The sequence below is a fragment of the Musca autumnalis genome, unplaced genomic scaffold, assembly GCF_047663935.1.
Source record: "Musca autumnalis isolate F117 unplaced genomic scaffold, ASM4766393v1 scaffold_4, whole genome shotgun sequence".
NCBI lineage: Eukaryota > Metazoa > Arthropoda > Insecta > Diptera > Muscidae > Musca > Musca autumnalis.
In genome coordinates, this window is record NW_027411977.1 from 173,524,038 (window position 1) to 173,544,886 (window position 20,849).

At 31.2% G+C, this 20,849-nt stretch overlaps 1 protein-coding gene across 16 annotated transcripts in view; it reads right to left on the reverse strand.

Annotated features, from left to right (window-relative positions):
• Nucleotides 1-502: 502 nt before the first annotated feature.
• Nucleotides 503-20,849, reverse strand: part of mub (poly(rC)-binding protein mub) — a 260,107-nt gene continuing 239,760 nt past the window's right edge. For 9 of the 16 annotated variants that reach the window (XM_073980219.1, XM_073980214.1, XM_073980220.1 and 6 more), the window contains 3 exons: nt 17,790-17,874; nt 17,440-17,707; nt 503-895 (listed from right to left, as the gene is read on the reverse strand). In XM_073980219.1, coding sequence (XP_073836320.1) covers nt 811-895; nt 17,440-17,707; nt 17,790-17,874 — 438 coding nt within the window. In that variant the 3' untranslated portion in view covers nt 503-810. Of the gene's footprint in view, nt 896-8,922; nt 14,084-17,439; nt 17,708-17,789; nt 17,875-20,849 lie in introns of those variants that run through there. The other 7 variants (XM_073980210.1, XM_073980207.1, XM_073980211.1 and 4 more) reach the window with 1 other exon arrangement.

Sequence of the window (20,849 nt, forward strand, 5' to 3'; positions counted from 1 at the left end):
CATAAAAATAATGCACATTTCTCTTATATGACTCTGTTTTTGTTTATTGGATTTAAACTGTCTTTCTAAGCTATTTTTGTTATTATTATTAGTTTTGTTGTTTATTATTAGATTGTGATTCTAGGTTGTGTTTTTATGTGATTTCAGTTTTTCTTGCTTTATTCTAAAAACATTTAATTGGGGGTTTCTGTTATTGTTATTGGTTTTTTGTTCTCAAGTGTTATGCTGTTTTTTGTGGTTTGCTTTTGTAATATATATATGTATATATAGTTTTTGTTTGACTACACTTATAAATTAATTGCTGTTTTCTCTTACACGATTCTTGGCCGAGATGGGCATTTTGTCATGAATATCTTTTTTTATCTCTCACATTTGTATTCATAGACAAAATGGTCTGCTCAATGCCGTATCAAAAATGTTTATATGTAAAATAAAGAAATGATATATAAATATAATGAAAGTAACATTTTTTTGTTGTATAATAAATTAAAAATTGGATTGATTTTTATTTTTTGTTTGTGGTTTTGTTCTTCTTTTGTCTAAATTCATATTTATGTTATATATGTATATAAACTTGTCTAACATCGTGCCTTATGTTTTCATTTTTGTTTTATAAATTATTTAAAAATTTAAATTAATATTGCTTTTGGGATTCCACACTCTGGGTTCAAATTGGTTTTCGTTCACATGCTCATCAAGACTTTTGGGGCTGTTGCAAAGGTGTGTTGTTGTTGCTGCTGTAGATATTGTCCACTTTTACGGTTGTTGGTGGTGTTATAGGCAGCAGTCATGTTTTGTAGACATATTGGCTTAGTGTATGGGAGTCTTGACAATAGCATTTGGGGCAATGTAGTGATAACCGGGTATTGGCAGTCCAGCTGTCTCCATTGATATTCTGTAATAAAATATATTGAGAAAACATGTTAATTTTTTTGCAATTTCTGTTATTTGATCGCTTTTAACAGGAAATTAAAAATGCCTTATACATATGAGAATTCGGCGGATTCTGTTTAGCCATAACTTACCAAAAACTTATTTGTATATAATAATTAATAGATAAGACCCTAAAATCTATTGATTTAATATCCCCACTATATAGGAATTTATCGTTAGAGTTACCACCAATTAAAATAATATTTTTTGTGGAGTGACACTAGCTATGTCTGTATCTGTAAATTATCTGTTGATCTAAGAACGCTTACATCAAGGCCAAATCAGAGGAAACCACCTTACATGAGTTGGTTGGACACGCCGAGAAGAATATGGAAAAATTCAAACTTTTCTTTGTCGGATTTTCTCGGTTTAGAGGTATTTGCTGTTGTTGTAGCATATTAGAAGCATAAGTTTGATGCTGGTTGGCAGGTGCTGGCCAAACACCTCTCGATGCGAAAGAACCTGCTGCCGTGGGATTGGATTTTTTAGAAAATTTTTGTGTGTGTTCGACCAGCTGAAAGCTATGACCAATCTTCTCTCTGACCTTATGTAAGGTGCTCTTGTACAACTGAAAAACTGGTCTTGGAGTCAACCCTGATAAAACGGAACTCCAAGTTGGCAACCCTGAAGTGTAAACGTCATTTTTCGGCAGTGTTAAAATCGCTCTTATAAAATATAAAAATTTGCCTATAACAACCACCCAATAAACAATAGAAAGGTTTAATTTTGTAAAACAGAGCATTTGTTAGCAGAAGAGAATAAAACAAATATGCCAAAAGCTTCGTCTCGCCGCAGTGTTTGTAACAAAAAAATTCTTTGCAAGCATTGCAAGAATGAGATAAAAGAAGGATGTGAAGATTTTATACAGTGTGATGAGTGCAAAAACAACTATCACGTTCGTTGTACGAGTTTAACGAAGAGAGAATTTGAGAGACTGGTGAAAAATGAGAGCGAACTGTACAACTGTCAGATTGTTGTGAAGAAAATGAAATAAAGAAAGAACTAAACACAATAAAAACAGAACTAAAAAAATTAGAAAAACTCGATCAGCTGACCGAGTCTATCAATTTTATGTCAGCGAAATTCGAAGAAGTTTTTAAGGATGTAGCAGAAAATAAAAAAAGAATAAGAAAAGAATTTGTTAGATAATGCGGTTGAAACAGCTTACTTTGTTGGAAATAGAAACAAAGCATGGTACAATTAGAAAGGTAGATGCCTCAGCCCAGCTGATCGAATCTAAAACGTCAAAAAACTATGAATTCGCCATGAAAAATCAAAACAAGAAACCATATGATTCGGTAAGTAAGAGATAGCATGTCTACACTTCATAGACAAACACAAGCGATAAAAAGAGACAACAAGAGACCATTTGGCGAAAATTTTGACAGTTTACATTACAAAAAAAGTTGCTTTGTTGTAGCAATTCGCCGATGCATCTACCTTTCTTATTGTACCATGAAACAAAGAGAAGAAGAACAAAAACAAAACTATTGTTGTGAAATTTGCATCGAAGAAACAAAAGGAAGAACTAATGAAATCGAAGACAAAGTTAAAGGAGAAAGAAGAGACCAAAAATGTTTTTGTAAACGATTTCTTAAGCAAAGATACGTTGCATCTGTTGCATTATGCAAAATCATTGAAATCTCTTGGCTATCAATATGTTTATGCCAGAGATGGGAGAGTTTTTTGTATGAAAAGCGATATATCGAGAAGCATTTTCATAAAGTGTGAAGATGTGGATAAGATATTGATGGAAGCAACAACAAACAAACATTATAATAGAAGATCTATGGTACGCAATAGGGAAATGGAAGTTGTGGAATCCAGTGATGATTGCGATGGAGCTGCTTACGAATCCCCTTCATAAATATTGATCCATATATGTAAAATAAATTTGTTTTATGGTTAATCTAATATTTTCTAATGGTTAATAATCAGTATTTCAAACAATTTTCTAAATTTTTAAAATACACTTATGAATTAAATGATGAATATTTTAATATAATAAACATTAACATCAGAAGTTCTTCCTCAATTGATAAAATGTAATAAGTTTAAAGGTTTGTTATCAAGTTTTGTGAAATTGCCAGATATTATAACAATCCAAGAAACATGGTTTCATGAAAGTATTGCGCAGATATATTCTATCCCAGGGTTTAAAAGTGTACATTGTTGCAGAGCAGATAATTATGGAGGTACAACCATATATCTCAATAATCGCTTACAATACACTGTTGATGTTTGCATCAGTGACCTGCAACCGGTGCCAATTTTATGAATTGCGGTAGACACAAAAGAAAGCGATACTAGTACGCACCACCATTCTCTTTTTGCGTTAGAATGTAATCAATATTCTGTTGAAAGTCAAACACAAACAAACGCATTCTCTGTTTAGCTAACTCAGCCTTTGTATAACACAACAACACACCTCTCTCATAAATTCCCCATATTTGTAGACAGCTATGTTTAGACAACTGTGTTGTTTTTGTTTTCAGTTCTCTCATACTTTCCCGCTTGCGACGAAAATTCCAATTGTCGCAATTTAAGTAGTCCAGAACTAGTTCTAATTAGTACTAGTACAAATATTGGCCCCTAAGTAATGCGAAGGGAACCAATTGTCACCTTTTTATCCCCAAGTAAACGAGGAGGCGTCAGTTGAGACTTAATTAACTTAACTTAAACAACGAATTGTATAAATAATTCACATTTACATTTTCTTCATAACTTTAATATAAATGAAGCATCCAATAACAAAAGCTAGTGTTGATGGACTGAATATCTTCGTACATATTATTCATATTGTTCTGGTATAAAAAGGAATACGAAGGAAATATGCAAATCGCCCTCTTCTTCTCTCTACCCGCCAGCAATTCCAATAGTCGCAATTTAAATTGTCCTAAACTAGAGGTAAGTGGTACTAGTTCAGAATTGACCCATAAGTAATGCGAAGGGAACCAATTGACACCTATATATACCCAAGTAAACAACGAAGCGTCAGTTGTGACTATTTCCCACCACTTTTTTTATAAATAAACTGGTATATGACTGTAAACCTGGAACTAGTACAATACCACCTACAGGTAATGCATAGAGTGTCAATTGGTTACCTCCTATGACATCCCCATGTTAAAGTTTACAGTGATTGCACTGTGAGGGGTCAGAAGTGGAACTAGTTACTGTAACGCTGATAATCGACGAGTTTCCGATGCCGAACTAGCCCATCGCGCAAGCGGGTTATGCCTTGTAGGATTACTACTCTCTCTTCATGTGGTGTTTGTTTGTACATTAACGATCACAGATTAGTAGTTCGTAGATCACACACATTTATGAATGAATCAAACCGATTGTTTGAGATAAGAAATGCATTCTTGTGGTAGTCATTGGCGTATGCTGATTTTTGGTAAAATGAATGATTTGTTTTCGAAATGATGCGATACACTACATAGTTGCGTTGATTCAACGCAGGCCTCTGGTTTGCAAAGTCATAATTTTTTGGATCTTATAGCTGTCACATTAAATAATTTCAAAATTGATAGGTAACCAATGAAAGTGGTTTCGTTTTATCGTTCCCAGAAATGCAATTTGACTAACTTTATTAATGGTATGGAGAACGTTTTAAATGCTCATGCTCAAAATTCCATAATACTACTTGGTGATTCAAATATTGATTTGTTGAAAAATGGTAACTTTATGGACATAGAAACATTGATGCTAAATTATGGTTGTCATAATAGCCATAGTTTAATAACTAGACCTGGAAGTGGAACATGTATTGATCATATATTTAGTAACATCTCTGTCTGATCTTTCTGATCATAATTTACTTTCTTGCAAATTTAAAACAAGAAGCGTTGGTTCTGATATTGAAGAGACTTTAAGAAAGTACTGTGATTACCAAAAGGCGAAAGAAATCCTACAAAATATATTGTCCAATAACTTTGGGTGTTCAGATGTATCTATTTTGACTGAAAGGTTGATATCGTGTGTTCAGACTGCAATAGAAGGATCTACGACAGAAGAAAAAATTAAAACTCGATTACAAACGAAGATCTCTCTCTGGATAAATAGAAATCTTGAGAAACTAATTATGCTAAAGAAACGCTTACTAAAAAAACGGCGTAGGTCAAAAATTAGAAATGATGTACTTCAGGATACATTAAAACGTATTAGTCGAATAATAAAAAATTCGTCCAATGTATGCAGAGAGAGCTACTACGAGGATAGTTTAAAGAAGATAGGGAATAATCAGAAAAAATGCTGGGATTTTATCAATAAATCCCTTGGAAAGTCCAGTAAAGTTGATATTGAGTTGAATGATGCACAAGGAAATAGTGTTACTAGTGATATTGATAAAGCCAATCTATTCAATAACTATTTTTTAACCATTTCATCCGAATTACGATCACAAATTCAAACATTTGCAACTGACACAGTTAATTCTTTACAAACATTATCTAGAGTACGTACTCGATTTGCAATAGACAACATAAGATTTCAAGATATTTTGCCAGTTATATCCCAAATGGAGAGTGCTAAAAGTCCAGGATTTGATAATATATCACCAAAATTTGTTAACAACTGTGCTAAAGAATTACCAACAGTACTAGTTATTGTTTTTAATATGATGAATTCTTCATCCATTTATCCGGAGGCTCTGAAAATACACAAAGTCATACCAATCTTGAAGGAAACAAATGCAAAATCGGTGGATAAATATAGGCCTGTTGCCGTTTTGTCGTCAATTGACAAAATTATGGAACTTCAAACGTATTTAGAACGCAATAATTTAATTTATAAGTTTCAGTTTGGGTTTAGGAAAGGTTGCGGAACAGTGGATGCAGTTATAAATCTTACACATACAGTTTGTAAGGGTCTGGATAGTGGATTTAGTGGAGTAGCGGCAATATTTTTTGATCTAACAAAAGCTTTTGATCTTGTTGATCATGACATATTGACAGAAAAAATGAGATATTATGGCATTCAAGGTAAGGAAGTTATGTTGTTTAAAAGCTATTTATCGAACAGGAAACAATATGTGCAAATTAATGATGAGAAAAGTTACATGGGTACAATTAATTTTGGAATTCCGCAGGGCAGTGGATTAGGTCCTTCATTATTTTCAATTTACGTCAATGACTTGCAAAATCTTTGCCTGTTTGGGAAACTTATAATGTTTGCCGATGACATATGTTTATTATATCTGAAATTTCGTACACATGTGTTTTTGGTTTTTGAACTTAGATCAAGTTCGAAGATGGGCTATATCGGTCAACTTTTGGTATAGCCCCCATATAACGGTACCGCCCGATTCCAGATATTTTGACGTTTTTAGCCACATTTTCAGACTGAATTAGCTATAATTTCACATTTAGGGTTCCCAGTGAGCAAGAAACTTCTCCACCAAAAATTATGGACATAGGTCCACGTTTTCTTATAGCCCCCATATAGCGGTACCGCCCGATTTCCGGTATTTTGACGTTTTTAGGTACATGATCTGGTCGAATTAGCTATACTTTGGCATTTAGGGTTTTTAGTCATCAAAAAATTTCTCCACCATAAGTTATGGTCATAGGTCCATGGTTTGGTACAGCACCCATATAGCGGTACCGCCCGATTTCACCTATTTTGACGCTTTTAGCTACATTTTCAGACCGAATTACCTATAGGGCACGTTCTGGGATTCACCGTGTATTCGATACACATTACACACACACTTCACCGCTCGCCACCAAGGTGTTTCTGACTTTCACGTGTGTAAAACTATCAAATTTCTTTGTGTTTGTTTTGTGTGTATTCAAACGTAAACAAATATTGTGCCGACAAATTTAAAGTTGGATTTTGACATTTCAAGAAAAATTGATTTTTTACGTGGATTGAATTTTTGCATACATTTTAAGAATATATTAATCTTCGCTCTTAAAGCTTTTTTTGGCGGTTAATTTTCGTTGTTTGTATAAAAATCAAGAATACACCCGGCTCTCACCAAGAAAATAACAGTAGCGGTATTCACCCATGTTGGTAAAGTGGCATTGTAGATCTTGTACATCTTGTTAATATTGTAGATCTACAAGGGTTTACAATACCACAACAACAAAATACATGAACGTTTAATTTACTCGACCTAAAAGTATTGTAAACATTCCATTGTACTTTTACAAGGGTTAGAACAGCTGACTGTTGTGCCGTCACTTTGTTGTGAGTTTTCTTTTATGTCGGAGTTTTGTTTTTTTGGTAGAAAAATGGGAAAAATAAAAAGAATGGAGGCCAAGAAAAAAAAAATTTATGAAAAAAGTGTAATAAAACTGAAACTAAAAGATAGACTTACGACGACGTTGAGATGCTTTGATTTGTTTGCGATATTCACAAAAACGACATTCACACTTCGTTCCAAAAAAACCCTGGTACATATAGTACATTAACAAGAGTTGTAAATCTACCACAATGAGTGAATACCGCTAGTGTGTCGAACTCACCAAAATTGGGTGTAAAGTGTGTTGCAGAACAGCTTTAGGTATGTTCGATACATGTGAGGTGCAGAGGTGAATGCCAAAACATGCCTGTATAATTTAACATTTAGGGTTTCCAATGACCAAGAAACTTCACCACCATAAATTATGGGCATATGTCCACGTTTTCTTGTAGCCCCCATATAGCGGTACCGTCCGATTTCCGGTATTTTGAAGTTTTTAGCTACATGTTCCGGCCGAATTGGCTATAATTTGGCACTTAGGGCTTCTAGTGGTCAATTGACTTCTCCAGTTAAAATTGTGTGCATAGGTATTTTCGCAACAGAAAGGAAACTTATAATTCCATATTAGCTCAGAGTATTTTATGGTGGAGGGTATAAAACGTTCGGCCCGGCCGAACTTAAAGCTTTTTAACTTGTTCTCTTTTATCATTACTTTAATTTATCATTCGTAATGCCAGATTGTTTTCTACAAACATCCCATACGGGACAAGGGAGACTTCCCTCATATTAATGAGTGCACCCCGATTCATATTAGCTCAATGATATGGGACCTACTGTTATAGAGAAGTTTACATGGCTTTATAGAGAAGTTTTACATGGCTGAAATACTCAGGAAATGTCGCCAACATTACTGAGGGGCATTTTGCCACCGTTGAAAATTTTGATGTTGACTTGCCGGGAAATCGAACCCACGACCTTCAGCGTGCAAGGCGGGTGTGCGTACCATTGCACCACGGTGGCACCCGATTGTTGCCAGATTGTTTACTTTTTACAAATTTACAACGAAAAAATTGTGTGGCAATACTTTGTTACTAATTGATTGAAAAATAATGGAAATGTGCGAATTTTTTAAATAAAATTATAAAAAATATGAAATTAAATCTGATTTTGGTAATAAAATTATATTTCTATTATTTTTAAGTGTTTTTGGAGTGTTTTGAAGTGACAGGTTTCCAAAAATACAATTCCACTTGAGAAACCAAAAGTGGTTCCACTCCGAAAAAATTTTTAGTTTTTCGGTTTCTGAAGAAGCGAAATACGGAATCAATTCCACTTTCGATCGGAATTGGCTTCTGTGACATGCCTGAAAAAAATCTAATATAATTTTTATTTTAAATATCTAGTAGTTTGTATGGTTAATAATTAAATAACTTGCTGATGAAGTAGATTCTGTAGCTGGTTTTCGAATTTCCTTCGATCAAGGTGTGTACGCGATCCCTACGAAATCCGCTGATGTTTAAATAAACGTACCACCCCTCCTAATCAATTCATCAATTCTATAATGTTTTTATTTATTTTATAAAGAAATCTGTCAAAACCTCTTTTTTTAAGTGTAACATATTTCATATTCGAAAGGAGGATGTTGTGGGGAGTAGGAATAAAAGGAGGTTCATATCATTGTTTTTAATTCAAGTTAAATATTTGCTGCTTAAATACAAACAAATTAGTTGTAGTTTTTTGTGATATATACATACATATACACAAAATTGACTTGTACTGCAAAAATAAATAAATCTAGATTTTTTCTTTTGTTTTGTTTGTTTATTTATTTTTCAAATGACATTCTAAAATACATATTTACTAAGTAGTTTTTGTATATGTTATTTATTGTATGTGTAATAATGTTGTGTATTTTATGTGATTACAATGATTCTTTTCTTATTAATTTATATATTCTTAAATACAAATTACTAAGGCTTTAGAGCTTTTTATTCGGGTTTTTTTAATATTTTTTTAATATATTGTAAATGTATAAACTATTATCTAAAAAGTGTTTTAATGTGTTATCACCACCAAGAATGCAAAATGATGAAATTGAATATTTCAAATGTGTTTAGTGGTAGTAATAAATTGTTTATTCATTCCTTGGTAATACTTTAAGTTACGAGTATTTTTTATACAAAGTTATTGTAGAAATACACTATTCCACAATATAGCTCCTTTAGTAAAAAATGTTATGATCATTTTTTGTTACATTTCTCACATTGCATTTATGGTGATGATGTATTTTTGTCATTAATATTTCAGTTTTTTGTTTTTTTTTTTTTGTTTTACCAATTTTTGGTAAAATACTAGTTTATTGGAAAGAATGTAAAATAAAAACATCTTGTTTACAAAAAAGTATAAAAATTTTGTTTTTGTTTTTGCCAATAGAAATATTTAAACAAAATGAGATTTAAAAATTTTAAAAATATATAACAAGAAAATAAAGTTGATAAATAAATATAAACTTAGTTACGAGAAAGCTTTAAAAGACTTTGAGTCATGTCGCTTTTGTTTTGTCAAGAAAAAGTTAGTTGCCCTTATTGAAAAAAAAAAAAATAGTTTTTAATTAAATTCTTCTTCTAAAAATTCTAAAATTAAACACTGAACAACAGTTAAAGAAGGCATGACACATTGTAAATTAAAATATGCTAAGATACATGGTTTGTTTATGACAATGGCACATATGGAAGGGGTATTCCAAATAATCAAATAGTCTTGTGCCAAAAATATCATACAATGCATTGACAATAAAACACCTTTTAAAACATCTTTGTTGTTATTTTCCGGCAAGTAGTCGTTTGTAATATGGTATTTTTTTTATTTATAACACAATTTTTATAAAACTCCTGAGAGTATACATCAAAGCTTTGAAACTTTCGTTACAACAAGAACTTGGTAATTGGAGGAATGACAAGCATTTTTTATGGTATTATACAGCAATAAAAATATACTTTGAAGGACAATTGTGTAGAAATTTGATCCACACTCCTGTCATATTTTTTGGTGTTTTCACAAGGCAAAAATTATTAAAGACAAAAAAGTCAATGCATTTAAAATAAAATACAAGTGTCAAGTTCATAAAAGACGTTTTTGTTTTAACTGTTGAAAAGTGATGTACTTATATGTAAATACGTAGTCTAATTATGGTAAATTCTAAGTTTATTATAATTAGTAAAACTTATTTAGTTTGTTGTTTTTATTATTATGAGCGAATTGGTCCTTATTCAATTGTTTTTTGTTCTTGTTTTTTTTTTAACTGGAATTTTACTTTTTATATTTTCTTTGAAGAAATGTTGCTTAGCATTCATTAAAATATTGGTTGTTATTTAATTAGATCTAAACTACAAAAACATCGTCGTACAGTTTTATATGTATGTATGTCCTTAATATGGGTGTGTATATGTGCGGGGGTGCGAATGTAAACGAATATGATAACTCCAAACATGGGCATATTCAAGAGAATAACATTTCTAAGCAAGTTGTACGGGGTGTTCACTAGTGCACTACATCTTTTGTAAAATGAATAAATGTTGTGAAAGAGTATGTATATATGACTCGATCTTACTCTATATATATGACTTGCTACAATCTTAAGGTTTTATATGAATATGATTAACGCTTGTTTTTAGTTTTATTTATTTATGCTGAATGGTTATGCTGCTAGAGTTTATGTTATGCAGATATAATATTATGTATGTATGTGTGCATGTTTATATAATAATGTATAAAATGAAGCCATGGTCTCTTGTCTATATTTTTAACTCTATATTTAATTTTTAAATTTAATTTAGTTTTCCTTTTTGGCAATTTCACATTTATGTATATACTTTTCTTTATATTTTTGTTGTTCTTTCTAAAACACATATTGATTGCTTTTCATTTTAGTTTATTTCTTGTTTTACAATATCTACTTTGAAAACTGTAAACCTTTCCAACTACTTATAGTTATACGAAAAATCTAGATATTATCAATAATGGTCCAAATCAGTTTTATTTGTTGTTTAAACCTTTATGTTATCAAAGCAATAAAAGTATCATGTTTTGAAACGAGTTCATAGTGGCGTTTACACAATATCACAATAGTTAAATTACGAGCAATTACAGAATATTGCATATAATACTTGTGTGTATGTGTTTCATGTTACTCGAATGTATATTATTTGCCACAAGTTAATAGCTTAAAAATTCATCGCCATTTTGATATAATATTGCCTAATAACATTTAGGTTCATTTGTTTTTTATTTCTGTAAAAATGTTTACAGCTTTACACAAGTCAGAATTTCTATCATGTAGGTTATTGTAATATTCATTTAAGAAAATGTTTACAAATACTTGTAAATACATTTTGGTTAACACATAATTTTAAAGTTTATTGCAAATAACAGTTTAGGCTTTTAATGTTATTGATCTTTTTAAAAATGAATACTGTTGAAAGTATTCCTACTCGAAATATAATTGTACAATATGGATCCTTCTCGAAAAATATTTTTCAATTCAATTTTGTATCATATAATGCCTTTGAAAAAAAAAACTTTTTAATTAGCTATTGTCTAGCCGCCAATCAATGCATGCGATTCGTAAGCTCTTCTAAACTGTTTTATAATAGACAAAATACATATATTGATTAAACAAAATTAAAAAGGAACGTATGCCGTAAAAGATATTCAGCCACATTCTGAATGTAAACTCCCTGTGAGTTTTGTCTCTGCCATTTCCACTTGAAGGAGAGTGAGAAAACTCACAGGGTATTAACGTTCAGGATAAATCTGATTGGTTTTTCGATACTTTAATGATGACTTCGCAATTCCCACCATCATATTGCAAAATTAGGGTTTAGTTCAATTTGAAGAAAGTCAAATGTAAATTTCTCAAAATAAAATCTATTGTATCTCCAAATTTCCTTTAAAACTAATTCGACAATCACTGGGCCAATCAAAACATTTTATCTTGGTTACCACTTTAGTATAGTTACGACTTTAAGGAATTTATGTGCGTATATGATGTAAAGGCATACGTTTGGAGAGCTATTTCAAATCTTGGCATTGAGAAGACAAACACAACAACTGAGCGTATACTAATAATTTCAGTTGTAATGAATTAACAAAAGATAAAGAAATGGTTGCTGTATTTTTGAAATATGTCTGTCATATAGTATATGTAATAAATATCCTTATATGTATTTTATGTAAGTATATGTTTTAATAACATATGCATTTTTTATTTACCGATAATATCGGAATTTTGTTTTGTGTTCTTAATTATTATTACAAGTTTTTAATAGAGATTAAAGCTTAACTAAATGAATAGTTTATTGAAAAGTATATAAATTATAATGGAACAACAACTTACTACCCAATAGAGTAATTATGTTATCATCCATCCTCTTGCTTTAAAGCTTTATATAGATTTTCCCATCAGAAACTATTCATTTATAAAAACATTTGGTGTACTTTAGACTTATTGTTAATAATAGTAGTATGTATTAGTAGAATAGAAGGGAGAAAAAAAAGAAATGAAGAACATAAATGGGATGTGAAATGTGATGTACAACAGGTTTCAAGCAAGAAACATTCTCATTGTTGTTGTCGGGACTAATTGGGACCACGCCAAAAATACTAGTGGTGCTCAAGCATTTCGTTTTTGGAATGGAATTTCGATTAACTTAAACCAAACAAGAGAATACCTAAAAAAATTGGAATTGAATTTTTATATACTGCCAAAGATGTGCTCGATAGTCCCAATTGGCATTTGTTGGTAGATCGCCTTTGTATACTTTTATGACGTACATCTAAAACGCTAATCTGAATTATATTCAGATTTAATAATGTAAAAATTGTTTCTTACTTGTGTACTGCTTCCACAATATGCACAAGAAATATATATGTATGCACTTTGTATGCATATATGATACACAGGACAGAGAAATTAAAAGCAAAAGAATAGTAAGTAGTACATGGTTTAGTGTTTCAGTTTAAAAGGGGAGAAATGTCAATGTTTTTGTATAAAATTGTATTATTGTTTATTCCTTCGCATATTATTATTATCTTTTTCCAAAGTCGCAGGCAAGACTTCTTTCTGTTTTCCTTTTTTTTTTTTTGTTTAACATATAATATCAATGTTTTTAACTCCAATATTCGACGTTTTAGCAATTTTGACACACGATTGTTCTGCCAAAGAATTTATATTTTTGTAAAAATCTAAAGCTTACTGGAAAAATTTTGGTTAAATTTAACTTTTTTGTAAAAAAGAAACCCCATATTTGTCAATTTTATTGTTAATACTCTTCGTCTTGTTTTTAAATTGCCTAAGCGTTTCAATCATTTCAATAGGGATTGAATTTATTACGAGCCTTTTCAGGTTCGGCACTGCCATCGGCATTGTGACTACGAAAACGTGATGAAGCAAAACTTTTGGTACGATTGACACCAGTGGTCTGGACTGGAGGTCCACCTAGAGTGGCCAGACCGCCCAACAAATCGGACAGACTACCTAAAGCGGTTAAGCTTGTAAGAGCATTTAGAGCTCCCGGTTTGGCCAATAACTGGGCCAATGGTATGGCGGTGGCCAATGAACTGGCAGCGGCTGCCAATGGATTGGCTGAATTCAAAACACTTGTTGTTGTTGTGTCATTGGTTGCTGTTGTTGTGGTTGTATTTGTGTTACTATTGTTTGTTGTTGTATTGTTACTTAAAGTAGCTACTAATGCTGCTGAACTGTTAGTGTTTGTTGTATTATTAGTGTTGCTGTTGTTGGTTGTGGTTGTTGTGTTGGTGGTGGCTGTTGTGCTGTTGCCGTTACTATTATTAGTTTGGCTGTTACTATTTGTCTGTCCTCCGTTAGCCGTTGCTGTTGTACCATTAGTTATGACAGCAGTATTATTTGCCTCTTGGAGATTTGCCATCTGCAATTCGACGCTATAAAAGGGATAAAGAGAGAGAAAGAGAAAAGGAAAAATAGGATATTGTTGTTGTTTTATGGTGGTGATTAGGTATATTTGTAGTGATGGTTAATACTTTTTTACTATCACTGACAAATGATTTTGTGGAATTGAGTTGAGGTTTTATATATATTTTTAATTTTTCATAAGTTTCTCTCAAATGGTTAAGGAGGGATGGATTTTGGTGGATATTGTAGGGGGATTGGTTTTGAATATTTCAAAAATATATAGATGGAAGCGTTCATTTCGCAAAATAGGATTTAAAAGAGTTGTTTGAGAAAGAAATTAATTTAAATTTGAATGCATTTAAAACGAATACGAAGTTAAATATGTTCTAAGTCCTAATATTAATTAAAAAAAACTTGTTGACAAATTATAGCAAACTTAATGTATAATAGAATGACAATTCATTTTATTAGTAAGAATAAATACAATTGTTACAGTGTTTTTTTCTTTGACATCGATGTTAAAAGTATTTCAATCGATCAAATTATAAACAAATAATGTAGATAAAAAACTAATTTATTGACATTTCAAGTCAATGAATTACCTCATTTTGTACAATAGAGAGCGGAGTTCTATGCAAATGCATATAGAATGGTCGTAGAAAAAAAAACTATTTCATTTCGATTAGAACAAACAACCATTTCATTAAAAAATGCCCAATAACTTTTGCAGATGTGCATATTTTTGCATTATCCATATGCATGTTTATATTACATATGCTAATATTTGTTTGCATATGTTAACAACTGTTTTGTATATGCAAAGCATATACAATTAGGAAAATAATAGACATCATATTTTTGTGAAGTCATTGGCATCGTTATCTTTGTGAACTCCAAAGTGTGCTATGTATGTAACTAATAAAGTTGTCACTACACAATATAATTCTATGCATATATGTGACAGCATAAACCAACATTCCTTCGTTAACATGCCTACAAGCCTAACAAACATGACAGACATGTCCAAATTTGATCTTTATTCAACCAACCGGCATATGCAAGTTTTATTATGCATATGAAACTAATTTTTCGCATATGTTTAATTATAGAATTTTATACAATTATGTAATTATAAAATATACCTAGTGTCTTTATTTGTCCTCGATCGCCGCCTCTATCTTCTATATAATATTCTTTCTATATAACTTCAGAAGAAATATGGGTTTTATTTGAATATTGCGTAGGAGCAATAACTGCATAATTGGGAATCAGATAGCTTAATCACCAAAACCAAAAATTAACACAATGTAAATTATTTCTCGGAAATCTCTATCATTACTCTTCGAAAATGTTGGTGTAAAAGTGAAATTGCAACTCACAATTACGCTAAATACATTTCAAAAACATCTGCAAATATAATAAAACAAATAAGCAAAGACATAAATATAACAAGATAGGACATTTCATTGTTATTATTCATCAGTAAAAGGCTTTTGAATTTAACATAGTGTAATTTTACAATATGGTTCTACAACATTATTTTCTTTTGCACGTTTTGTACGTATTTAACCGAATTTAAAGATCCTTGAATTCATAAATTCCGTTTCTGATACCTTTACATGCAATTTTCCTCCTTGGTTTCGATTTTAAATTACCTGCAACCTGCATTGTTTCTGTTAAGGGTAATGTTTCTATACATTGTTTCTTAAAGATTTTTCTGTTGCACGCATTATGTCTCGTCTTAGTTGTTCTATTGCTTTGAAATAGGAAAACATAACTTCGCTTTTTTTAATGCATTCAAATTTAAAAGGGATACCATTTTGTATAATCGGGTCATAACGAGAGGGTTTGAATTCTATAAAGAGTTCTTTTTATGGGATTTTATAGGGATTCACGTCGTTTTTATCTCCAATTACCAGACAAATATCGTGTTGGCCGGTGCTTTTCTTTATCTGTGTTTTTCATAATCCCTTCTCTCCTTCATGTTCTTCCTTCCACACTGATTACAACTTATCAAACATTCAGCTATAAAATAAGACTTAAAAACTAACCAATAGAAGTAATCAATTATTGTCATATATCCATATCCATATCATAAAATATACAGTACAGTTTGTTTAACGTTTGTCATTAACAATTATGTATATATCAATTAGTATATAATAACCCTTTTGAATTATAGGGTATACGTGGTGATGGATCTGGAAAATCTCTGAAAATTTTATATTTAAATATTGTTTTGCAATAAATAAAAAACAATGATCGGGGGGCAGCATGGTGAACAGGGGTTAAGAGGGAATAGATTTGGATGGAATTGTATAGAACACATTGAGCATGTGTCTATAACATAACGTATGGTTGTTGGGTAGATATATTGCTGGTCAAGAGGTGGTAAACATGAATTTAAAGTGATTCTTCAAAGGTGAATAAAATATACAAATATTATAGTAGTTTAAAGAAAATGTACACAGTAGCTGTGCTGTTCATTGTGAAATAAATATATATTTCTTATATATTGAACGCTTACTTCTACAATAATAGATAGATTTCAGAATCTGCTACGAAAGACTGAAAATAACAAACAGATATCCTCCTCTCCTTACGTCGTAAAAATTAACTTCTGCAATTATTGATCATCGGCAAATTAACATTATTAGATGATCGCAGGTATATAAAAAACAAAACAAATGTTTAGATTCATTTGTTTCACTCTCATTTCGATTCAAATCAATTCGACAAAATTTCACACTACTACAAACACATTAAATTAAAAACACATTAGAGTTAGATATGCACACAAGTAAAAATAAACAAGAATATGTATAAAAAATGATTAAGAAAGAAAAGTTCCATAACAAATTATTTTTGTAACAATTAAAAGAAAAAAATAACACGCAAACAAAAAAATTCAAGCTACGTATTATTTATAATTTTTTTTATAATGAAAAGCGAAAATTGGCAATAAGTTTAGTTATTAAAATTTAGGGTTTATCGTAATTTATTAATGGAAATCTCATTAATTAATATAATAAATTAATTTAAATCCATGAAAAAGTCCAAGATAATATTTCTTTAATATTGTTAAACATCGACATCTTTAGTCTTACTGTGATCTGTAAGATGTATATTTTGTCCACTACCTTTAAGGTGTGCAAAAACAACAAGGTCTACACTTAAATAATTTAGAAATGTTAATGTAAACAATTAAGACCAGTATTCGAAAAAATATTTCGAAGAAAATATTTGATTTTCTGAAAGTAATAATATTTTGGAATAAAGACCTCAACTTATTGCCAAAGTTTATTGCTTTTTTTTCTCATCCAATTGTCATAGTGCACAAAACAAATGTTTAACATATATGTATGTATAAAAATATTGCACTTACCTCATATTAATTAAGTATTGTGCCAAAGCCACAGAATCTGGATTGCCACTTATGGTAATGGTACGATCGGTATTACCGCCCTCACGTTCTTCACAATTCGAAATGCGTATCATTGCTCCAGAAATTTGACGAATTTCGGCGATTTTAGTACCACCCTTACCAATAATACATCCAATCAAATCATTCGAAACAGTCATTTCATGTTGTTGCTGTTGAGCACGATTTGTATTTGCTGTACGCAATTGAGAACCAGCCAAGGCAGCCAAAGCTGCATTTGGAAAAAATAACACAGAATAGTTATAGACATACTTTGTGACAAATTCTGACGAATGTAATTGATTTGAACTCACCTGTTGGATTAAGACCGCCAGTATTGGCTGGTGCCATACCAGCCAAACCTAAAGCTGCCAAACTAGCCAATGGGTTCTTAGCCACCTGTTGGTAAGAGAACAAAAAGGAAAGGAAAAAAGAGGATTTACATAAGAAATTATTAGAATTTTTTAGTTTTTTTTTTTGTAAAATATAATAAATGATTAAAATTTACTTAATGATTTCAAATTAACAAAACCATAACTGAACACAGAAATGACAACAATAAACAGTGATAATGGTTTAATAAAGTGATAAATACAATGCAAATTTTAAATAGAAAACTGTTTATACAACATATACAATGAAATTTATAATAGGTAATTGTTTGCCAAACAATATATAAAGTGTTCTGAAATGCAAAGTTCAAAAAATTTTATTGATATATTTAACCTTCATTTAACATCGATTATATCCAGTTGAAAGGATAATTATAAATTGTAAACATTACGACAAGTAATATCAGATGTGCTTAATGAGATAAATCTCTGGACTTTGACACATCTGACGTAAAAATCATTGATTGGAATGAGTGGGCACAGGGTATGCCACTTCCTGATAGCCTATCCATCTTCACCGATGTGTTGAAGATGAAAAAAGGTACGGGAGCTGGTGTGTACTGTGACGATTTTAACATTAACTTAGCCATGCAGCTAGGGTATTCCCAGTATATATGGGTAGCCAGACTGCTTTAAATGCATTAGTGTTTATATCTTAGATTGTTAAACATTTTAGGTCTATCTTAAATTTAATTGGGTACCAGGACACTGCAATATAGGTGGAGGACTGTGTTAAGCCACCACTTTTCTATTTCCTCTACAAACTCTATAAATTTGTAAGATATGACAGGACGGACTTGAGTACAAGGTATCGAAGTCAATCTGACTGTTAATCTCAGGGTGTGGAACTGCGTCCCTTTTCTTTCACTTCCCAAATCAGAGGTCATAATTGCTGTAAGAAAGTGTGGAAGAGACAATTCTTCACGTTCAAAACCTCTGAAATTAGAAAAACTGACTACAACCAAATTTTAGTGAATTTTGCCACTGTTCTTTTAGAGGGACTTTAGCTGAATAATGTGGCCTTGTTTTTGTGTTCCAATTTTTTTTTATCAAATCCCTGCACTTGTATAAACATACTTCCTCAATTTTTTATTCCTATCAAAAATAGCAGAGGAATTGGTCGCCAATTTGTTATTGAAATTTATATTTTTGGAACATTTTTTTCAAAACATAAAAAATGCCTACTATTTAACTATATTTTTGTCCACCTTCAATGTAATATTCAATTTTTTTAAGGTAACTTTATACTTGAGAACACTTTATTTTAAATTTTTAAACAATACTATAATAATTAACAAAATCTTATGAAATTAAAAAAACTAAACATCAAACATTTGTTAAAAAAGAAAATATAGAACTTTTGTGTGTGTGTTTTTATTTTTTTAATGTTTTGTGTTGTGTGCTGTTGAGAGCTGAGAGTCATTATCACGTTTTTTGTTAGTTTGGATTAAAAAGTGGACAACAAAACTGTGGGTATGCCATTAATACAACAATCGAAGAAAACCGAAAAAGATACCATTACAATATTAACAATTTTACAGAAATACATTTAGATATGTATGTACATAGTTTCATAAATAAGGGTTGAGGAGCGGGCGGGCTGGGCTGTAAGGTGTTGGTCATTTGTAGTTCCAGCTAAAATTTGACAACTTTTGGGGTAATATTTAGCAAGAAAGAAGAATTGGAAGAGACATACAAGAGCGAGCAGTCATAGGATAGATATTCAACAGGGCCATTAGAAAGGGTATTACGTAATTGCACCAATTACCTACAGCACTCTAAATGACAGGGTAGAGACTAAGTACGAATATTTCTTCATTATTTTATATGAAACTACAACATAAACCACAAAACGAAATGAAGCATGCAATGACAAATCAATCAACTAAACATTAGGGGGAAAACAAACAAAATGCATTTGAATTGTGTTACGGATATCAATCCAATATTTGATATTATGTATATCAATAATGTTATGTTCCTGAATCGAAATTTTTATGTCTAAGGAAGTCGTCTGGGCAATAAAGTACAAGAACTTACAAACACCTAAAACCCCTAAGGTTTTAGGTCAATCCCACTGTAGCTGGTTCTTTCGTACCGGATTGACCCGAAACCGTAGTATTTCGGCCAGCAGCTGTCAACCCAGCATCAAACCTATGCTTCTACGTAGGTTTCCATGTTGATGCAACAGCAGCAACGTTTTAGGTTAGATTTGGACTTGCATACATATATGTTATTCATTGTACAAACAGAACGATATTTTATATTTATATTCAGCCTTATTCTGAATGTAAATTCCTCATGAGTTTTGTTTCTCTGCCGTTTCAATTTAAAATAGAGAGCAAGAAGGCTGATTTATTAGATCTTTATATCCGGGATATGCATGTAAGTTAACATGGTATTTATTATAGATATCCCAATATATATTAATTGCTTAACCTCTTAAACGACCACTGTTTGGCTAAGACCTATTTATAATTATTTTAATTTATTTTTTATTTGCCTTTCTTTACAATAGAACAAAAAATTTAATAACATTTTCTTTGAATAAATAAATTACTTCATTACCATTCTCTTTAAATCCTCATTAAAACATACTTCCTTGAAATGCATTTGAGATGTTTAGAAGTTACACCTGACTCCGCAAATAATGCAAAAACTTTTTTCATTACAACAACAAAGCAAAAAAAGCATTGGGAAAACCAAATGTTTTTTATGGTCTCCTAACAATGTTAGTAAATTTGATGATACAATCATAATATGGTTCTGTGGTTCCGTTGTTTGTTTGTACAAAGTTTTTGAACAACACATTAGTTATGACCAAAAGATGGACAATTATTTGCTTGTAGTTCTTTAGACTTGTATTCCTCCTTAGAACATGAAAGAGAAGAACAATAAAATAAAACAAAAACAAAAAAGCATAAGCTGTAATCTGCTGTCGTGGCATGATGGTCCAGAGGAAAGACCAGTCAGCATCGCTTA